The 17,206-nt window shown below is 38.7% G+C and overlaps 1 protein-coding gene across 1 annotated transcript in view; it reads left to right on the top strand.

The window, feature by feature from the left end:
* Positions 1 to 15,839, top strand: part of fat4 (FAT atypical cadherin 4) — a 363,521-nt gene extending 347,682 nt beyond the window's left edge. Inside the window, exons 17-18 of the mRNA XM_073042814.1 lie at positions 1,610 to 1,871; positions 12,985 to 15,839. Coding sequence (XP_072898915.1) covers positions 1,610 to 1,871; positions 12,985 to 14,864 — 2,142 coding nt within the window. The 3' untranslated portion in view covers positions 14,865 to 15,839. The remainder of the gene's footprint in view (positions 1 to 1,609; positions 1,872 to 12,984) is intronic.
* The last annotated feature ends 1,367 nt before the right edge of the window (positions 15,840 to 17,206 follow it).

Below are 17,206 nucleotides of genomic sequence, written 5' to 3'. Positions count from 1 at the left end.
CATTGTGCCAGAAACATCCTTCATCTTAACACTTACCAGCCAACTACAGACTATATGATGGACTCCCAGGTCTTAGCTTTAGAACCTGGAACTTCATGGAAAATGATCATGAATTGGAGAAAAATGTACTTTGTTCATGACACCAATGCTTAAGGCAAAAGCAAACAACATTAGCCCTGGAAGATATGTTCTTCAATATCAAATTTCCAGATTAAAATATTATACTCTCATTGTTTTTTCAGGATAAAACACTAAAAATATATTTTTTTGCCCGTAATTTGAATGAAAGCAGAACATGGTAGAACATTTGAGATTCATCTCTTTTCAGGCAACTACAAAACAAAGAAACTCAATAGAACCCATTTTAAAAGAAGACCGTCAGACACCCAATATGCAAAAGGAGAACAAATCATGCAAATAATAAAATGTAAGCAAATACCATTCAGAACTAAAGTTCACAAAAGTGAGTTTACAGCCACAAAGCCAGTTATCACTGCAGCCGGTCCAGGAGCCCTTTGATTGTAGGCCACGGTGTCAATTCAGTGCAGAAATGAGTAAACCTCACTGAGCAGTGAGTTAAACACTGGCCCATTCCTCGCCTATGGCCCCAACATCCTGACCTTTTCAATCCGACCCAGCATTGAAATAGGCCAAACCTCAGCATTCCTCACTCTCAGACCCAGGCCTTGCTGTTTCGGTACACTCTCTGGCCCAGGCCCCTTCACCTCGCCTCAGATCTGCCACTTCAAATCAGCTTCAAACCTTCTCAAGCAATGGCTAAGCATTGGCTCGTTCCTCATTCTCAAGCCTGGGTTCCGGCGCCTCAGCTGGGCCCGTACATGCCATGCAACAACCATGCTGCACCTTTGAGACTTCACTTCCTTGTTTTAAAAGAACAAAAATGTTGCAGCTGTTTTGTACAGGAATCTTTCCACATAAGGAAGTTTCATTTTTCAATGGCAAAGTTCACATTGTATGCAAAGTACTGCTGGTAGACTTGAAGTAACCCAAGGAGTCAGATATTTGTAAATGATATGGCATCTACTCTGAGATGGTTATTAATGAAGACAAGCTGGTGTGCAATAGACTCTACAAAGAGAACTTGATATCAGAACATTGAGGGAGGTTGCATACCATCACCCTGTGTCGGGCAAAAGTAAATGATGAAATTTGGCATATTTATTTTTCTATCGTGATCTGACCAAACACTACTTAAAAATTGCATGTGGCAAACCATATGAAAACTTCAGCATTTTTGACATAGCACCTCACATATTGTGCATTCAACTTTTTTTAAAGAAATGAAAGTGGCATATTTCCATATGGTCAAAGCACTTAATCGGTTTTGAAGAATTTAACTGTATTTCAGAGTGCATTTATACAATACATAAGGTTCTCATACTGCAGGTTTTTACTGTATTGTGAGAAAATGATATAAAAGGATTTGGGTCTCGGTGTTATATTACCTCATGAACCTGACACGGTAATAAGCAAGACTGCACCAAAGTGATAATTTGCAGTAAAACTGCTTTTACTTTATGCAAGCCTGTAATAAAGATTGAAATAATGTACTAACACTTACATATTGTGTTTCTCCTTTTATCTGTAGGTAAAAAATGGGAAGTTACATTACACATCTGATGCCGGTGTTGGTGGAAAAGTAGAAAGGAATATACCTGAGATTTCTATATCTGATGGACATTGGCATACCGTTGTAATCAAGAAAAATGGATCTATTACAACCTTTTCAATTGACAGAATCTACACTCGAGAAATCTATCATAATACACAGGACTTTGGAGGATTAAATGTCCTAAGTGTCTCCCTTGGGGGTATACCTCCAGGGCTAAATTACCAGAGCACTGAAATAGGTGGGTAATTACATACCTTGTGTTATCAATCTCCCCACATTAGTTTGTTGTTTGAATATGAAGCATTTATTATCAATGGATGGAACGTGCTCTGACGTTATTATCAACTTATTTTTTTATACACCAACTAGAACCTGAGGGTGAATAACAGATGGTTCTGTACTTGGTGAAATCAAATTGACTGATAGCAGATGGTGCTGTAAGAAACTGCCTGCTATCAGCCAGTGGGGCTTTTAGCATGTCCTGAGCTTTGGCACAAGCTCAACAAGATGTAGAATTCTAATTCAAACAGGAGGTCAGTGCTAGCACATCTGACCACCTATTCCACTGCTGGACTCTGCTCAGCCCAGTCACAGAGCACTGATGTGCTGGGAGGACGGACCACAAGGAGTGTTTGTTATCACTGGGCCCATACTTGATGAAGTTCAGAAGGATGAAGGAAGATTCATTGAAACCTACTGGATTGAGTGCATGTGAAGAAGATATTTCCATTAGTAGGGCGAGTCTAGGTTCCAAGAGCACAGCCTTATTTATGTTTTAAAGGGATATCTTTGGGTATATTTAAAGCAAAGATTGATAGGTCCTCAATAGGTAAGTGGGTTAAAGGTTAAGAGTTACAGACAGAAAGCAGGAGAACGGAGGGGGGAGGGGGGGGAATTCAGCCAAGACACTGGTTAGCAGAATGGATTCAATGTGCCTTATTCTGTTCCTATATTATGGTTTATGGCCACTTAAGGCTCACTCACCATTTGAAGCCTATTCTGCTTCGTGGGCATCTCCTAAGTTAAGACATTGACCTCATTTGGAAAAGATAAATTCGCATATGCAGGTATCAAAGGTAGCAAGTCAAGGCATCGGGCTGCATCAGCAAAATTCTGATTCGATACCTACAGGATGATTCAAGCAGAACTTTGCCTTAAGATTAAAAGATGGGTCATAGATTGTTTGTTATCTGTAGAAGAAGCAGGTTTGACAATTTTTTTTACATTTTATCATTTCTTAAATCTTCAGTGAGTAGAGACATCAGCTTAAAAGACATGTTTTCAGATGTTATATAATGAAAGAATCTCCCATTGTATTATACTGCAAGTTGAACCACTTCAATTCACAGAATAGTTAGTTGTTGGGAAATAATGAGGCCAAGGGGAATAGACATAATTCAGATACTATTTTAAAATTGTACATTTTTCTGTATCTTTAAACCATACTTTTGTATTGCATTGTTTCTAGCTGATTACCCATAGCATTACAGAAGCTTTTGGGACCTTGCCCTGTGCAATTTTTGGCTGATGTGTTTGCCTGCATTGCAGAATAAATAGACTTCAGAAATAATTAATTGGGAGTGAAGTGTCTCAAGACATTCTGGGATCAGGAAGGCACCACATGGACAGATTTTATTTTTACCTTTTATTACAAGATGAGTTAATGGAATTATTTTTGGTGGAGTAGGAAAGCCAAGAAAATCTAGTATAGTTTTTTAAGATTTATAATGTGTTTTTCTTATAGAGAAGAGTAGGGAAGAATAATTTTCTCTGAGTGGCCAATTTGTGGCAAGAGGTCAAAATTTAGAATGATCGCTGAGAATAACATTGAAAGAAATGTCTTCACACAGAGAGTTGCTGGAATATAGAACAATTTACTATAGAGGATGATTGAGGTATAAACTATTTCTCTGATAAGACACAGAGAAAAATAGGAAATGATTACCAGAAGTTTGGATCGAGATGTTTGAGGAGTGGCTAAAAATGAGGGTGTGATGAGATAGTTGTGTTAAAGTCAGATACATTGAGAGGAGATTTGAAATCTGAAGCATTTTAAAGATATTGAGATTCAAAAAGTGGTCTAAAGCCAAGAATAATCCTCTTTAACACTGAATGACTGAAAGCCAAAGTAAATTATTGAGGAAAGAATAATGGATAAGAGAATGCAGAATTTGGATAAGTTGAGGTTGATTGACAATAGTTATGTTATGCAAGATCTCTGCACGGTTGAAGTGAAGGAGGAATTCTGGAAGTGTCGCGTATCTGTTTCTTGGATTTTTCCCCCCAAAGGTGTGGTGGATTCATGAATCTGAATTTACTGAATAACTTATATTTTCCACCATTAATGTATTAGCAGCTTTAGGGGCTGGTATTCTTGTTCAATACTTAATAGTTACAATTGCTGAGGAGATGAGGATTTTGAGATGCAAGGCCTCCTTCCTTAGTGCAGTCCATTATTCCCACGTGATTGGGTACTGCTGGAGAAGATGAACAAATTTGATGTTAAGCAACAACACCTACTCTAATTACCTCCCCACATCCAGAATAACTGGTAGAAACTTGCCAAAATTGGCATTCACTTGACAATAGAGTATTCATCGACTGAAATAGGATTATTGTAGATAGGAAAACAGGTTGGCATAGACGTGGTGGGCAGAAGGGATCATTTCTGCACCATGCAACTCTACAAATCTCACAGCGGGAACACAATGTTGGACCTGAGCTTCTCAATCAGCTTCATTACTAATAAAATTTTAAAATGGTATTTTCTCTACCTGATACAATATTTATCCCTCAAAAATAGCTTTGAAATCAGATTAATCAGTTACCTTGAGGACAATGATGTCATATAGCATAGATAAAAGCCCTTTATGCCCAACTCCACAATTTGTGCCAATAACCAAGTTCCTCCCCATGCTTGGTTTGGTGCATTGGGCGGCAACCTTTAGCGTTTGTCTGTTTGACGAGGCTAGCTCAACGCTCAACCCAGCATGGATGGAAAGCATGCGAGGAGCCAGCCGGATTCGAACCTGGGACCTCTTGTTCTGAAGTCCAGATGCGGATAGCACTATGCCACCAGCACAGACAAATTCCTGCCAATAACCAAAGACCATCTATATTAGTTTTTTTATCCAGAACATCAAAGCAGCAGTACTTCAAAAGTGTACAGTGAATGGCCCAATTTGTAGGAAAATGCCAGATGTGGCATATAAGACCAGATTCCAGATCTCCCAATTATTTGTGTGCATTTGGAATTCCACTCTCTGTGAGCTTTTCCCATCTGCACTCTGCCATTGAATTTCCTAACTTTACTCAAAGTCTCACCATTGAAAACTGACTTGTCACTGTACAAGTTTACCAAGTGATCACAGGGTTCTTGCAAACTACAATATGAATGGAGGAAGTTAGCTGATTCTCCAAGGCAGGAAACTCTGGATTTTTTCCTGACCCTGAGAATATAGGAGACAATACATAAATGACATTATTTATAATGAAGTCACTTCAGTGAAGTCATAAATCATTTGTGCCCTCTGGAAAAGTACTGAGTATGCAGATTGTGACATCAGTCCTCAGATAATGCAGAATAATTACAGAAAATACTACAGCAGGATAAACCATACTTACAGAAAGAAAAGAGGGTGTAACAATCCACAACCTTTCATCAGAAATGACAAAATTAGAAATTCAAGAGGTCTTAAATTACAGGGAAATGGGGAAGAATGTAGGTATGAAAGGGAAAACTATTGGTTGGAAGTGAAGAGAAACCGTATGAAAGTGGTGGTGTCACCTGTATGAGGGTGATGTCTGGAGGAGATGAATGGAGTCTGACATGCCAGAAAAAGAAGAAAATAGAAATAAAACAATGCTGAAAATGACCTTGTAAGAGTCAGTGCTGGTCTTTATGGAACATCTGCCTTTGATTCTGACCAGCAATAATGCAAATATAATTGAAAATATTGGTATATTAATGCATAACCCTAGTTCCTAAATCTCACATTTGGTTCTGATTTGCAAGCTGCTGATATGGCAACATAGACATTAGATCTGATGTCTCACAGGTCCAGTATGAACAGGGTTTGATCCTGACATCCAATACTGTCTGGGAAGTTTGCACATTATCCCTCCAACCACATGTGTTTCCTCCAAGTCCTCCATTACCCTCCACTTACTAAAGGTACAGGTTAGTGGCTTAATTGATCACAACAAATTGTCCATTGTATGCAGATGATTGGTAGAATCTGGAGAAGTTTGATGAGTATGTGAGAGAATAAAGAGTTAGAATTGCCCCAGTTTAAAAATAGATGTTTGATTGTTGGTATGGACTACTGAGTACTCTTTTCCATGCTGTACTGTGTCAATGGTTCTTACATGGCATCCCCAAGGCAATTTGAGGATCGGTAAATTTCCTTCAACCAGTGGAAATTCCAAAGGAATCCTAAGGAATCTAGGCACTTACCTTTGTGCTGCTCTTTGACCAATGAAAAGATGAATTTGGCTAACCTTGGGTTAAAAAAAAACCTCAACAGCACAGCGATGAGTTGTAAATAGTGACAATACTCAGCGCAATCTATTTTCACTGCCACTGACAATGCTTGGATGACACTACTGCATGTAACAAATGAACAAAGTCCAATGAGCAATTTTGTTTTCAAGAAGAGTTGCTCACTGCTCCTCACACAAGATATGTAGGAGAATTGTTCTCTATATATCCCTTTCAAAGAGGACCTCCTGCTCTCCATTTCTAAGCCATCATCGCATTCTCCCTATGATGTTCTCATAAAAAAATGGTCACCGAAGCCTTAGCATGGACATCTGCACTTTTGTGGTAAAGTTTATCTATATTTTCATCTGCAATCCCTCTTCAAGGCTTCTGGAACCCTTATTCTGACTAATTCATAAAAATGCCAAGTAATTAGTAGTACAGAGTAAGTGGGTGTTTCCTGCTGCTAAACAGTGGGTTTCCCATGTGTGCTTAACACAAAGCAGCACTGAATTGTTGAGGTTTAATTTGGCAGATATAGTAAATCTACAATAAAAATACTGCAGATGCTGGAAATCTAAAATAAAAACAAAACACTGGAATACTCTGAAAGTCAGGCAGCATTTGTAGAATTAAAAGCACATGCAGGGAGAGCAGAGGAAGGTGTGCAGTACAGTGATATGTCAATGGCACAAAAACTACTGTAGTATTGTGATGAGGGTCATAGTAACCCCATTTGCAGCTTGTAAATCAGCAAAGAGTGCAAGAAGGTGGATGAAGAAAGTGGTGCAGTAATAGGAGTAGCTGGTTTGAAAGTATGTGTGTACTATTCACTTCAGTGGTCTCTGCTTTGCTGCTGTTTCCAGATTCAACGGCAAATGTTCTATTAATGGACACAGCTCTCTCCTCTAATGAAATCAGCCACAGGAACCCTGCTTGTTCTCTGGTAGTGTCTATGTGCCATTCATGCACAATTAATAGAGGCATGCTTTTAATGATTTCTTGCAGTTTGTGTGATAGGCCTGCTATAGGTAAGCTTGAAGCTGTTGAAGAGTTCACATGTTTGTATGTGTTTCATTGGTGACCTGCTCCTAATTTTTCTTAGAAAACTGTGACATGGAATTGCAAAGATTTTTACTACAGTATTCTGAACTTTCCTGAACGTGGAAGATGTTCTGTAATTTCAATTCCTCACTCACAGCTCTGGCTCCAATCTTGGCTGTTTAATTTTCCAACCAAGAACTTTCTCACTGCCACTGGGTCCTGTGACTACAATGCTCCTCAGACAGGATGAAGAGGTCAATACTCCCCAATGCCATTAGGCTTTACAATTCTACCGCCAGGACTTAAGAACTTTTTAAAAGCTATTATTAATGCTTTTTGAGATAGTGATTTAGATGCATATCATATTTTTTTTTACTGAGTTAAGTATTGTATGTAATTAGTTTTGCTACAACAAGTGTATGGGACATTGGAAAAAAGTTGAATTTCCCCATGGGGATGAATAAAGTATCTATCTATCTATCTATCTATCTATCTTCCAGCACTACTCCCCACCAATCTTTGGTTTCCCAGGCTCCCCTCTAACCCTCTTCCCCCCCCCCCCTTCATTCCTCTCAGCCCCCATCTTCCTCTCACCTCAATTTCCCTGAAAACCCCAGCCCTCTCCTCTTCTCCCTTCAATACTCTACATCTGTGCACATGTGCCCCCAAATCTAACTCTAATTCCTGCCATATCTTCACTATCCCCTCCAACCTTTACCTCTCTGAGGCAAAATGTTCTGACCTCAGCAAGGGTCTTATCTCTGTCCCCCTTCACCTGCATCTCAGTGAGTTCCACGTCCACCATGACACCAAGCTCTTCCCTTGTCCCCTGTGTTTCTGAGCCTATTTTTTTTGGCAAGAATTCCCCATGTCCATCGATGACCACTTCTCCCATCTTCAACATTCCTCTTCTTCTTGGAAACCTTGCTCTGATATTCTGCCCATTTGGTTCTTTACATTTCTAACTGCAGAGGAGACATCAACTTCAGCACTTCTCTCTCCTATTCAAATCTCAACCTCTCTGAACACACTGCCCACCACTCTCTCCAACCTCACCATCAAACCTGCAGACAAGTGGGTGCTGTTGTGGTCTGATGGACTGACTTCTACCTTGCTGAGACTAGGTGTCAGCTCTCAGACACTTCTTCTTGCTTACTCTTTGAACAGGACTCCACTATGGAGCCCAGGCCATTGTCTCCCTCACAATCATCAACCTCATCAGCTCTGGAGGTCTCCTATCCAATGCCATTAACCTCATAGTTCCCTTACCTTTCACTACTTATTTCCACCTCCTACCCAAGATCCTCAAACCTGACTGTCCAAGGAGGCCCATTGTTTCTGCCTGCTTCTGCCTTACTGAACGCATGTCTGGATTTTGTCCCCCTTGGTTCAGTCCCTTCCCACTTACATCCATGACACTTCACATGCTCTTGATCACTTCAATCACTTTAAGTTCCCTGGCTCATATACTAGCAATATGTGATGCTTCCCAATAATTGAAACCATTCCCATCATGGTAGAAGCTGGAATGCTTCCCCTCATCAATGGTTTTACCACCAGAAATACATTACAACTGTTCATTAATCTGCTGGAGTTATCCAACTGACAACCATGCCAATCTTTGTCACTACATATTTGTGGTGAGCTGCAAAAGTTATTTGCATACTTTACAGTCACTGTGCCTTGGAATCAGGGAAGGAATCAAAATAATATGCTGCTGTAGATGAGGGCCTTTTTCTTTTTCTTTTAAATTGCTCAAAACTGATGATTCTTCACAGAATTAGAGACTCAAAAGAGAAAAGTATCCTTGGAGAGCTGAGCTGGCCCTGGGAAGAGATGGTCTCTGTAATAAGTGTTCTTGCCAGTATCAGCCCCTTCTCCAGCCAATGCGAGAGATTAATGGAACATTTTTGTTCAAGAAGTGAATGGAGATGATGTACTATAATACTCTTCACATTCCTCAGATTTGCATAGGTAACCATTAATTACAGTTGAAAATTATTGGAATGACAGGAAAATACACAAGGTGCAGATAGTCCTCTTACAGAAATCTTTCAAAGTCTGAACTTTATCCATGTGTCTGGACACAGCAGGCTTAAAAATCACAGTTACTTTAAGAGGATGTTACACAGCCCACTACAGCTAGCCTCAATAGCACTTCTCAACTAGGACGAGATTTGAGGAAACAAGGGAGTAGAAAGATTAACAGCCAGGAGCCTAGATGGGGCTTAAACTAGTGCTGGCCTAGACTGTGGGAAGAACGGGGAAGATTGGTGTCTTAGGGAGCAGAAGTCAGGAATGATAGGTGTTTGGGAATTGGGCCTTGGCCAGTCAAGAAGTGATATAGGTGATTGGTGGTGTTTAGTTTTGTGCTGGGAAGGTGAGCAAGAATTGGTCTTAAAGGAGAGGACGTAAATCCCAGAGCAATAATCTTGTTATCTTGGGATTTCCAACTATGGAAAACCCTAGAATTATGTGAACTAACGTTTCTGGCCGTGCTCCAAAAGGTGTTGTATGAGGGAACACTGTTATTTGTTGCACATCTAATATGGAAATTATACTGGAAATGCAATGGTGAATCTCAACTGCCCTGTCAGTCTTCATGTATGATGGATTTTAACCTTTTAACATTCCATTCTGGAAAAAGGTTTGATTACTGGACAGGGTGCACTTGAAAGAAACAGTTCTATGGGTCTGAATTTCCAGGCCAGGTTGTCGATGAGCTTTTTAATTTTTTTTCCAAGGGATCAAAACAAGGACTCGTAATATTACTCTTCTTGTTGTGCATTAGTTTCCCTTCTCCCAATCTTCAGAAGGAATTGAGGCCAATATTGAAAGGGTCGCTGCCAAGAGTAATTAGAGTAGCCTTAAGTTGTAAGAAGATAGGCAGATTTTTCTCACCCTGTAAATAAGTGCAAAATAATTTGCAATAAAATATGGAAATAGTGCAAAGTTGCTTCAAAGTATTCTCTTAACTGGAGTCCTGAGAGTCGGGGAATATTGCATATACTCTAAAGTGAATCCATTGCTAAAGGGAACCATGGTGATAAGTTGTATTCAACAGTGAGTCCCAGAATAAATCAACTCAGTGTCTTCATTATGAGTTGCATCCCTCTCTGCTTGTGGCTGGCCCAGCTCAGTAATTCTACCATGCATGAGGTGCTTCCTTGTTATTGTTGGAGACACAATGTAATAGTCAATCCTGCAAAAGACAGAAGACAGACATTTTGAATTCTCATGCTCTCTTTTGAAATCTAACGCTATGCAGACAGCTTCTTCAGTCTCTGCTCAAAACAGAAAAAGAGGCTGAAGTCTAATAAAGATCATACTTTTTCCCAAGGGTCAGAGTTAGCTAATTTGTAAGATCACAGTTCAAACCAAGGGGTTAAAAAACATTAAAGTACAACAAAATCAAAGGATTAAAAAGAAATTCTCACATTTACTTCAAACACATAAAATGTTTCTAAAGTACTTCCGTAACATTTTTTAAAATAAAAAATGCTAATCTTTTAAGGAAAAGGCATGTGAAAACCCAAGAAAGAGCTAAGATGTGTTTAATGAACTAAAAACAATATGTGTTTAGATTATTGTACTTATGACCTCCAAAAATGGAACAAAATACTCAGGAAGTTGGCAGCACATTTGTTCCCTGGCACTCCATGTGCTGGTGGATGGTGGATGGGAAATGGGGAAAAGTGGTCAAGAATGAAATTTATCCCTGTCCACCTTCACACTTTTAATGAGTGTTCAATTATCTTTCTCCAGTAGTACCAGAGGAAGATTGTCTGTGGATTGATGTTGATCCCCTGATGTATCCAAAATATTAATGGCCAATTGGAGCAAAATTCAGGCTCACTTATTAAATGTGCTTCATTCTTTGAATAACCAATAAATACTGTAAAGCTTAGGAGCGAAGGCCTCATCTCCCTGTGCTCTTACAAACTACCAGAATCTTATTACAATATTTATCCCCAGAAATCACCTATTAATAATTATTTCAGAATTGAACAACTTCATAAGAAAGCTTGAAGGATAATTTTGGCTTTGTTTGATGTAAAATAGATAGGGTCCCTTTTGATTTTCCTCACTAATTAAGCAGAAATAAAAATCAGAAAAAATTTAGGACCTCTTAATGTCTAAGCATTTTTTGCATTTCTCCCACTAAAAATATTCTTCATTCAATAGACACTGACCATGCTGTTATTTTTGCTAAGTACCAGTTACCATTTGAATGTTTACCATTAGGTTTGCCCCACAAACTCTTACTTTCCATTAATTCCTACACAGGAATCCTGTTAAATGAATTATACATTAATGTGTTAATATAAGCAACAACTGTTTAATACTAATAATTGTAGACTATGATCACCCACGTCATATGACACAGCATAAAATGAATGAATAAATAACAGTAGAAAGTTGAGTTATTTCATTAAATATTAACAAAATTATCACACCTTAACATAAAATTGGCTTGTGTGCTAGCTCTAATTTACGTTGTATTGTACGATGCGAAAATTCATTGTTCAAAACTGTGTTGCTTATATGTACCAAGATTCTGTTTCCTACTATTGTCCTCAGTTTGAAATCTTCTGCACAAAGCTAAAAAGAGAAATAGACATGCCAAGGATGCATATATTGTCAAATACAATTTGAAGTGAAGAAGGATAGGTTACAATTGTGCAAATTTTGGGAACTGAAAAATAGGGAATTTCTTTTGATGAGCTTCACAGCTCTGGAGGTGGGAATATAGGCATTGTGATGCATGAGGCATGACTGTTGCTGAGTAGGCAGTCTAGACCAAATATTCTTTTTCTATTCAACATCAGAAATCAAAGGGAAAAGTGTAAAAAATTGATTAATAATTTTTACAAATGTTCATGGTCGATGGTCCAAATGGCCTAATTCTGCTCCTATGTCTTATGGTCTAAAAGAGTAATGAAAAGATTTGGAAAGACAAAAAGGAAGTGAAAATTACTCCATAATGGAAGGAAATGAAGTGGAAAGTGAATGGGGAGAAATAAGTAAGGAAAATGGGACGTTAGTTAATTAACAAGGTCACAGTTCAAACCAGAGGGTTGCGGAGCGTGAATGAGTATTTGTTTTTAGGAATCCTTTCTGTTCAGTAGTATTCCTCTCATTAATTTCTACTTTGATCTTTCATGTCAACATACAAATTGTTCCCTTTAAATGTATCCATTATTTCATTTATTTATAAGTTATAATACTTCCAATAGCATTATTACTGGCCTGATTCCAACAGCTGTTTTTGTTTTATTTTAAAATATAAAATTTCTGTGTCTTAATGCATGAATTTAAATAGTACATGTTGCCAGGTATATAATTTTTTTTAAATGGCTCTTGTCTCTTTGGGACTATAGTATAGCCACTGGAGTAGGCCTCTGGGATGTGATTAGGAATTGAATGCAATATTAATATGTTAGACCCAGCTTTAAGTACTAACTGTAAATGTTATTAATCTATGATAATCACTTACATAGAAGGAAGATGGATTTGATTGAGTAATAATACACTTAAAATGGTGTCATCAGCTATGGTATATGGAGTCACCCTATTATAGGTTTTCCAGTTAGAGTGCAGAGGTTCTTTTGTTTGCAAAAGTCCCAGTACCAGTTAACCATTAGTGATCTACTTCTCAATCTAAAGCAGTTATTTTTAAGTATATAAAAGAACATGATTGCAAATTAAGCTCACCATAAAGGATACTTAAAAGTGGTCATATCGTTACTATTGTTAAAATAAGATGTATTTCTATTGCAAATGTTACAGAGAAAGTTTGTGTGACAAATATTTTTTTCTCTTCCAGATTTTGATGGGTGTATCTCTTATGTAACGTACAATGGTAAAACATTGCCCTTCACTGGACAGCATAATGATGTTACAATCTCAAAAAGTAACCCTTCTGTTAAGATAGGATGTAGAGGTCCAAACATATGTGCAAGTAATCCATGTTCAGGTGGATTGATGTGTGTGAACCAGTGGTATGCATACAATTGCGTCCTACCTGGAGAATGTGCTTCCAATCCTTGCCAGAATGGAGGGAGTTGTGAGCCTCTACCAAAGTCTGGATTCATCTGCACTTGTCCAGAACTCTACACTGGAAAAACATGTGAGACTGTGGTGGTATGTGTCAATGTTCATTGTCCCCAGGGAACTGTTTGTAAAGCCGGAGTGGACAAAGGATATACCTGCAGTCCAAAGCTGCAAGCGGAGGAGCTCTCTCTGCCACTGTGGGCCGTCCCAGCCATTGTGGGCAGCTGTGCCACTTTCCTTGCTCTGGTCGTTCTTGGTCTGATCGTCTGTAACCAATGCCGAGGTAGAAAAACAAAAGTACAAAAAGACGAGAATGCAAAGAAGAAAGAAAAGAAGAAGAAAGGGAGTGCAAATGAAGGCTTTGATGATCCTGATAACCTTCCACCATATGATGAAGAGCTGAGTGTGAGAAAGCAGCCTGAGGGAGTTCCAAAGCCTGATATAATTGAAAGGGAAAACCCCTATTTGATATTTGATGAGACGGACATCCCTCATGCAGCAGATACATTGCCAAGTGGTCAACCCTGTATGGGGCCTGAAGCAGAACTTGAGCACTATGATATAGAAAATGCTAGCAGCATTGCTCCTTCAGATGCAGACATTATACAGCACTATAAACATTTTCGTAGTCACACCCCTAAATTTTCCATCCAAAGACACAGTCCGCTGGGTTTTGCCCGACAATCTCCTCTCCCACTTGGAGCTAGCAGCTTAAGCTATCAGCCTTCTTATAGTCAAGGATTGAGAGCAACCCCACTGAGTCACAATACATGCCAGAATCCTAATGCACTGTCTCGGCAAAGTCCTGCTCCATTTTCAAAGCCAGGAACTTTCTACCGAAACAGCCCAGCAAGAGATTTGCACCTGGCAAGGAGAGAAGGGAGTCCTATTGATGCACATTCAGATGTGTGCCAGCCTGGCATCTTTAATTATGCTTCACGACTTGGAAGAAGAAGCAAAAGCCCCCAGACCACAGCAGGTCACAGTCACGGCTCACGGCCAGGTAGCCGACTTAAACAGCCAATTGAGCAAATTCCTCTGGAGAACACACCTCCAGTAGGACTGTCCATAGAGGAGGTTGAAAGACTCAACACCCCTCGCCCTAGAAACCCAAGTATCTGTAGTGCAGATCATGGGCGATCATCATCAGATGATGACTGTAGAAGACCTCTTTCTAGAATGAGGAACCCAGCTGATGGTACACCTGCACCAGAATCATCTTCAGACAGTGATTCACACGAGTCTTTCACCTGCTCTGAGTTTGAATATGACAGAGACAAACCTGCTGTATACACCTCACGCATGCCAAAATTGTCTCAAGTCAATGAATCTGATGCAGATGATGAAGATAATTATGGTGGCAAACTAAAACCACGAAGATATCATGGTCGTAGAGCTGAGGGAAGCCCTGCAGTCCTACAGGGAAGTCACGAAGATTATAAGGCACAGCCCAAGCCTGGAACACATGCCGCTGCGACAGGAGCTTTTAATTGGGACAATCTATTAAATTGGGGCCCTGGTTTTGGGAATTATGTGGATGTTTTTAAAGATCTTGCATCTCTTCCAGAAAAGGGATCAAAAGAAGAAGCATTAGACAATGTTGCACAAAGTGCAGCAACTTCTAATGATGCAGAAGAAGAAGAATATGTATAGGTATAATTTATATAGACAGTACATTTTGATTAATTAAAAGCTGCAATTCACTATCAGTGAAAAACTGCTTAATGGAATTTTTTCAAAATTACCTTAATCCTGACAACTGTTGCCAGATTCTTCAGTCTGTAACTTTCAGCTAATGAAGAATTGTGCCCTAAAGTGATCTTTGTTTTTCAGGGTGCCCCATGAAGAATTATTGCATAATAACACATAAGGATTGGAGTGATATTTGCATTCTGCAATTGCAGAATGTTTCTCCTGATTTTTTTTAAAGAACTGAAAACATATGTGTTTGATCTGTTTGAGCACAGTGTGTTTCTTATTCAGCCACTAGCACAAAAGCAGCTCATAAGTTGGCCAGCACTTTAAACAGTTGTGCCAATGTGGGAAGGGTGCTTCAGAACTACTCGGGTGTAGATTTCCCTCCCTCTTCCCTTCAGTCTTTGCTATAAGCTGATCTGTTTATTCAACAAGGGTGCAGCTTATTTTTGTCATGTCTTTGTATCTGCACTATGTGAATGGTTCGGTCTTACTTTGGAGTGCGATTCATTCATTTACAATATCATTGGAAAGTATTGGCATTATTTGCTTGAGAAGCAGCATTGCCTTTCATTGTTTAATATAGAGCCAATATGAGGGAAAACTTAAAAATAATACCTGGACTAGTTTGCCATAGAGCTAACTTTTGAAATTCTGGTGCATATTTTAAAATCCTTTCTGCCCTATTACCATGACTCTTTCTTTTATACCAGTTTAGTAACTTTAAAGAGACAGCTGTTTGTTACTGAAGATATTTTCTTATGAAAGTTTTGAAAATGTTTTTTTTCCATGTTTCTTACTTTCAGGGAAGGTAAGATTAAGTACTTTTTACATTTGTTACTTATGTAACATCAGTATTTTTTCATTTTTTGATATAAGTGTAACATACTGTATCCTTTGTATACATAAATGCAAATATAGATTAAACTATTTATTTACAAAAACTGTTTCAGTTATTTATCTACAAAGAGCTAGTCTAAACTACTTTTAAGTAATGTCATATCTGTTTCTCCTCAGCCATGAACTAGAAATCAGGAGCTGCATAAGGGCTTTCACCTCTAGACTCAGTCTAGGCTAAGTTATGCAGTAGTTCATCATCGTCATGTGCCGTATCGTATGACGTGGGCGATCATGGTCTTTGACCATGATTGTTCTTGGCAACTTTTTCTACAGAAGTGGTTTGCCATTGCCTTCTTCTGGAAAGTGTCTCATGGAATGTCTTACGCAGCAGTTATGCAATCTAAAATTAAATCCATATGGTCACTTAAATCCTAGATATGTAAAAATCTGCCCAGAACTCGACAGTAATTGACAATAATCTAGAAGTCTCAGTTGAAGTCACAATGGTTGTTAGTGGAAATATCAGTGTTACAGTAATGGACATTCTTCTAAGGTTGGCAAATTACAGTTAAATTTATAATTTACATATCTATTTACAGTGTCATTGTACACAATGCAAAGAGTTTTGATTTCCCCACCCACATCCTAAATCCAAGGGACCTTCCATGAAAAACAATAATTTTTGTCAGTGACCTCAAATAGATATCCAGTCAAAGAAATGAACAAACACGAGGAAATCTGCAGATGCTGGAAATTCAAACAACAACACACACAAAATGCTGGTGGAACACAGCAGGCCAGGCAGCATCTATTGGAGAAGCACTGTCGACATTTCGGGCCGAGTCCCGTCGTCAGGAATGAACATTGAATTCACAAAAATAAGTATTGCCAATTTCAAGTATTATGGATATACAATATCTAATACATAATACAGATATATATGATACTATGAATAAGGAGTTCTCTTCCTACAATTGAAAGATAAACAGAACTATTTTTACATATCTTAAAGATACTATGAAAAGCGAGTACACTATGTTTTAGAATAGATGATCACAGTGCATCTGAAATTTTGATCCCAACCTTAATCAATATTAGGTGCAAAATGTTGCACTGAAAGCAACAATAAATACAGCTCTCTGTTAATAGTAGTCCTAATTTCCATCCTGCTGCTGAATTTAATCAGATTGTATTGAACTATGGCCATCACTGGTGGTACATAGAAAGAAAGTGATTGATAAATTTGTGGCCTAAGGTAGAAAGAGTCAATTTTAGAAAACCTAGCACATTTATTTTTCAACATAGTCCCCTCCTACATTTACACACTTAGTCCAGTGATCGTGGAGCATACGGATCTTGGGCCTCCAGAAAGTTTCCACAGATGGGTGATTGATAAGTTTGTGGCCTAAGGTAGAAGGAGATGAGTTATACAGCTCTCATTACATGCACATGCAATTCAA

The sequence above is a fragment of the Hemitrygon akajei genome, chromosome 4 (genome assembly GCF_048418815.1).
Source record: "Hemitrygon akajei chromosome 4, sHemAka1.3, whole genome shotgun sequence".
NCBI lineage: Eukaryota > Metazoa > Chordata > Chondrichthyes > Myliobatiformes > Dasyatidae > Hemitrygon > Hemitrygon akajei.
This window is presented reverse-complemented; position numbering and strand designations above follow the sequence as displayed.